At 39.6% G+C, this 6,000-nt stretch overlaps 1 protein-coding gene across 1 annotated transcript in view; it reads right to left on the reverse strand.

Moving 5' to 3' along the window:
• The window catches only part of LOC135881964 (contactin-4), a 346,117-nt gene extending 341,855 nt beyond the window's left edge, over positions 1 to 4,262 (reverse strand). Inside the window, exon 1 of the mRNA XM_065408738.1 lies at positions 4,184 to 4,262. Within this exon, the coding sequence (XP_065264810.1) occupies positions 4,184 to 4,238 (55 nt within the window). The 5' untranslated portion in view covers positions 4,239 to 4,262. The remainder of the gene's footprint in view (positions 1 to 4,183) is intronic.
• Between the last annotated feature and the right edge of the window lie 1,738 nt (positions 4,263 to 6,000).

Genomic DNA, 6,000 nt, shown 5'->3' on the forward strand with positions numbered 1-6,000 from the left:
ATCAAAGGATGTCCTTATTCAAAGCTTTGGCCATCTTTGGCAAACAATTAAAAACACAATAATGCAGTAGTTACAAAAATTCTCTCAAAGCAGCAGCACTTCTCTGTCTTGCCATAAAACCAAGCCTCATATATTCATCAGTCACCTGAAATAAAACTTGCCCAAAACTTGATATCACCCCCTCCGTTCCGGGGTGAGTGCAACTTAACTGGAACACAGAATGTGACACCATGTCATTGGGAAATTCATTGCAAAGCACAGGAGAGGGAAAAACTGCTGCTGCAGAACAATCTGTGTTAAGGCCAGTTTTCATTTAAATTAAATCTTAAATGGGAAAAGTAGGAATGTAAAAAACATCAGGCCTAAAAACCCAAACACAATCCTCTGAAATATTATTTTACTGAATTGCTTTAAATATCATGGAGAAACAGATTTTTTATTTATGAGTTTTTAGGATGGAAATGATAGCAAATAAACATGCATTCTTGTGGTTTGTGAGATTGGGTGAATTTATTATTATTTATAAACAACATAGAATTATACTAGATCTATACCTAAGACACACTGTTAGAGTTAGAATTTCTAGCACCATGTATGGAATAGTATAACACTTTGTAACTAGTTTTCATCCTGCTCTGAAATTGTCATAGTACATTTAAGACTTGTGCCAAAATTTTCAAATGTGGGTACCTAAAGTTAGGTACCTAAATCAATATTTAGGCACCTAGACAAAGTGGCCTAATGTTCAGTGGTTCTGAGTCTAAGAGAATAAACATATTTTCAACTGGCTTTTAGAGAATACTCAAAAGTAACATAGAAACAAAAAAATATAAAAGGGAGGAAAACACAAGTTATTGAAGAAAACACTTAAGAATTCTGAATATCAAGCAGTGGATAAATTAGAGCAATCAAGATGAACAACAAGATGACAAAAACATTAATTAAAACCTAACTTCCCCCATTCAGAACAAAGCAAGTGTTTAAGAATATTAATACTGTTTAATGAGAAAGCCATCAATGAAGACTTATCGAGGGAGGAGGAAGATTCAAAATGCCCTTACTGTATTTCTTTATCATTCATGAGCAACCCTTTGTTCTACCTCTGAATGTGTTTGGCATCACAATTTTGGGCCTCATTCTGATTTCACTCACACTGATTTTAATAGTATAATGCAAATGTAGCTATTCCTGTTTTACACCTGTGTTAACAAGATCAGAATCAGGTCCATTGTTTGCAAAGGAGCCGCTTTTTTGTTTGAACTAGGGTGTGTGCTTGGCTGTATTGCCTTAGTGCTTTTGCTTCTCAGGCAAGTTACATGTCTCTGGAGAGAGGGGGGGGAAAAGCAGGCCTCCATTCTAGAAAAAAAATATGAAATTATTTAGTAGGGCTTGTGTTTTGCAAAAATACGATGTACAAAGTGATTTTGAAGATTAATGTTTAAGAAATTGAATATGTCCCAAGTGGATAATACCTAGGAGACAGGCTGTTTAAAAGGTTTGGAGGGGTGAATTACGGATCATGAGATTTTCCCACTGTAGGGATTTGGGGTGTATAGCACTCTTGCTAGGAGTCATATCCCAGAAACTCTCACTTAGTTGAGGCCTACACTCCCCACAGCACTCATTTCCCAGTTATATATTGTTAAGCAGACAATCAAACTAGAAAACAGCCCTGGGTCAGGTCAGCTGAGAACAGACTGCACAGATGCAGGCAGGGAAAAAATTGAAACAGGGCAGAGAAGATTGGGAGACAGGGAAGGGAAATCAACGTATCCATCTTTGCAGGGAGGATTATAGTTCTAATAGGAGGATGAATGAGACAAAGTCAGAATTTGAATTGCAGAATTCAGAACTAGAGTGGCATCTTTTCCATAGACATTTTTGGCATTTGTGGAGACACACTGGACTGGAAGTGGTGAACTTTCCACAAAGCACCATAAAGTCATCTATTGTGGAAGCACAGACAAAGCCCAGAATGAAGGAGATGCCTTCATACTATCAGAAAATATTTACAGCTCTTTGAAAAGCTTTAGATGTGTCTCATCATGCATAATGAGCATTAAACTACAAGGGAAACATGATCCTGCTATCATAATACAATCTAAACCATTGGTGGGTAACCTGCGGCCCGTCAGGGTAATGCGCTGGCGGGCTGCATGACAGTTTGTTTACGTTGACCATCCACAGGCATGGCTGCCCGCAGCTCCCAGTGGCCACGCTTCGCTGTTCTTGGCCAGTGGGAGCTGTGGGAAGTGGTGCGGGCCGCAGGGACGTGTTGGCCGCCGCTTCCTGCAGCTCTCATTGGCCGGAAACAGCAAACCGTGGCCACTGGGAGCTGCGGACGGCTGTGCCTGTGGACGGTCAATATAAACAAACTGTCTTGCAGCGGCCATGTGCGGCCCGCGGGCCACAGGTTGCCCACCACTGCTATAGAGTAATCCTTGACCAAATGAAAAAAAGAGCAGAGGAAATCCTTTGAGTCACAAGATGGCTTTTGATCTGGATGTTCTATGGCATATCAGATACTTGTTTGTCATCAAATGTTGGAGTCACACAGAGCTCAACGAATACCTGTTTCATATTCATTGACTAAGTATTCAACTCTTAACAGAGAGTCTCTGTGGCAAGTAATCAAGTGGTATGGTTTTAGCAGCAAGTTGATTTAAATACTGCAGAGTCTGTATAACATAGCTTGACATACAATATGAGTCAGCAGCAAGCTGACAGAGTGCTTTGAAGGGAAAACTGGAGTCAAACAGGGATGCATATAAAGTCCAATACTTTTACTCTACACTTTGAAAATGTCTTGTTCAACTCCCTCAGCAACACTGGTGGAGCCTGCCATGGGGAAGATTATCAATCACCTTGACTTTGCAGAAGATATCATAATTATTGTGTTTATAGAGGAATATAACCAAGAAGCAGCAACTAACTTGTACACAACAGCCATAGAATGGGGCTTAAAAATGAAGGAACAAAAGTCAAAACCAATGATAACATCAAGAAATCCAGAAACAGGCTAAACTAGTCATTAATGGTGTAGACATTGAAAAAGTAGAGTTTCTGCTAGTTGGGCTCCATTGTATGACAACTGCTATCAAAATGACCTCAACAAGCAGATAGCTATTACCAACACAATTTTCACAGAAAGTGTGTGGATCTTAAAAGCAGTGTCCATACGAGCTACAACACGACTACATACAACATTCATTGTACCCACATTACTTTTTGGTTGTGAAACATGGGTACTGAAAAAATACCTGGAGCAAAATTGCAAACAATTGAGATGAAGTGCCTGTGCCATATCTTAAGTGTCACAAGGCTAGACAGACTAAGAAATGATGACATCTGTAGAGGACTGAAAGTGCAGTGCATGACTATAATCATCAAAAGGTGCCAACTACAACGGGTTGGCCATGTTGGTAGAACAACCCATTACCGACTGCCTGAAAAAGTTCTTTCTGGACGTGTCCATGGAGAGAGAGAGAGAGGCCGAGGATGTCCAAGGAGACAGTGGTATAACATAAAACCATCCAGGCAACACCCAACAGCTCAAATTGTGCCTCAAAACAGATGTGGATGGAGTCTGTTCAGAACCTCAGGCCTACCCAACCTTGGTGTTGGAAAAACAAGATGACGACAATATAGGTGGGAGAAGATCTGGACTATGGTGGGCAGGGATCAAGCATTTGAAGGAGTGTTAGATTGCATTAAGGGAGGAGGGAGGACTGAAATGCTGACAACTCTGCAGTTCACTCACAACAGTGCTGTAGCAGTTAAAAAGATGAGTACAGTGTTGCATCATATTATTCAAATTATTTGTATCATTCCTCTCAATATTGTTCTCATAGGATTTAATGCTACTATACCAGTGTTTAATTGAGCACTGAACTGCTTAGCATGGAACATGGGCAAAACAATAGCTTTTGTCAACAACTCAATTAAAAATGGGTAGAACTGGTATCTGAAATAGCAGAGTCTAGCTTTGGAGATACTAATCAATATTAAAGAAGCAGGTTGAGAGCATTGGTTTGGTCTGTTCAGCGGTCTTTGTTAATGCAGTTCACAGAGTGGAATCTTACTTTGCTGTTTTATCATTGGCATATAAAACTTGGTGTACTTTTGAATTAGTGTGAAATACAGTGGCATTTTTAAATCAAAAAGTTTTAAAGTGACACTTTACCTGCAAGGCACAACATGAATGATTGCAGCACGAGCAGTTCCCATAGCAACCTCATTTTCAGTTTCCGAGGTCAAAGGAGGCTCGAGTCCAATAACTAGTGAATAGAATGCTGCTTCTTTTAAGTTTTACACAACCTTTAATCTGTGGGGGGGGAAAAAAAGAGACACATTACAATGAGATTTAGGATTACAGCTTTTTATACTATGAGAGTGTAGCTTTCCATGTGAGCTAAATGAAATTAACACCTGGAGGGAAACAGAAATTGTTGTTTTATAAAGTCAGTCTGGGTGGGGTGGGGGTGGGGGGCAGGAATTGGAAATTAAGGATTTGAAGAACAAAGAAGAGGATTTACAGAGTGTGTGTCGGTATTTGCAGAGGAGCAGTATATCTGTGAGATGTGCGGTCTATGTGATCTGAGCATAGGATTGGTAGGCAGACTCCTGTGATATAATCTTGATTCTGCGTCCTCCACTTTCTCGGTTACCTTGGGCAAGTCATTTGAACTTCTCTGCCTCATTTTTCCCCTCTGTAAACTCACCTGTTTGCCTCATGGGGGAGCTGTTATTAGTTAGTTAATTGTGTAAAACACTTTGAAGATGAAAGTATTATTATTATCCCTCTTTACTGTCTGACAACTTCAAAGTACTTCAGCAACTGAACTGAACTGAGCAAAATGTAGCTACCTCCAGAAATCGTAAATCTCACTCTGTCCAAAGGAGACTGTCTCTAGAGGTGGTGAGGTCTTCTCTCTGCCTACTGAACCAGGGTACTCCCTCTCCTCCTCATGACCCTGCAGTGACATGGTCAGCTTGGGACTAATTTCTACACTGTAACTCAGATTTCCTGCATGGCAGCATGTCGTGTTGTCACTAGACCATCAGGCCAGCCAAGGATCACAGTGCTGTAAAACATTTGAGAGTCACATCAATGTCTCGAGGCAATACATTTTCTGTAGAGCAAGACTTTTTTCTTCCCACCCCTTCTCTGGGAAGTTTTTCTGAAGCATCCACACTGTTACCCATGCTCAGATAAGGAACCCGAAACACACTGGAAACCTTCAATGAAATTATCATCTAAGCATTTCCAAATGAAACCTGATCTTTTCCGGGCACTCTAATCTCCATGACAAATTAGGGGGAGAAAATATCCCTTTTCTACATAGGACTCCTATCCGGAAATAACCACAGCAGGCATTTAAATACTATAAATAAATACATAATTTCACCCAATCATACATTCTTATCATTTATTCATGTCTCTGATGTCTGGAAGTTAAGGAGCCTTCATGTTTACAAGACAAACTGCATGACTAATAGAAAGTGAAGTAGTGTCATTAGAAGTCTCTGGTTGCTTTTGTGAGCTAAAATTGATAAGATTCTTCTAATAAAATCAGGTTCAATGTGCTGAGAAGACTAAGAATCCTTATCTTCTGCTCTGAAGATGTAATTTGAAGAGGGTGAAGACTAACTGAATATATTCAGATATTCTGACATGCATGATGATTAGACTGGCTGTAGATAAGCAGGAAGGACTGATCAATGAAACTAATAACATCTTAAGTGAATGATTAGGGTATTAATAATTAATTTTATTTAAAAAAAATGTCGTGACTGACCTCTGAATTGATCTACAATGTTAAGCTGTTTCTCTCTTGCAGCAATTAATGAGGGAAAGTATCCAATTTCATAATACAGATTTCATACTAAGTAAAAAACTAGTTATGCTCTATGTGCCAAATTGTGCTCTCAGTTATGGTAACATAAGTACAGGGTCACTCCACAGAACTCAAGGCAGTTATTTTCAATTTACATCAATGC

The sequence above is a fragment of the Emys orbicularis genome, chromosome 7, assembly GCF_028017835.1.
Source record: "Emys orbicularis isolate rEmyOrb1 chromosome 7, rEmyOrb1.hap1, whole genome shotgun sequence".
Lineage (NCBI taxonomy): Eukaryota > Metazoa > Chordata > Testudines > Emydidae > Emys > Emys orbicularis.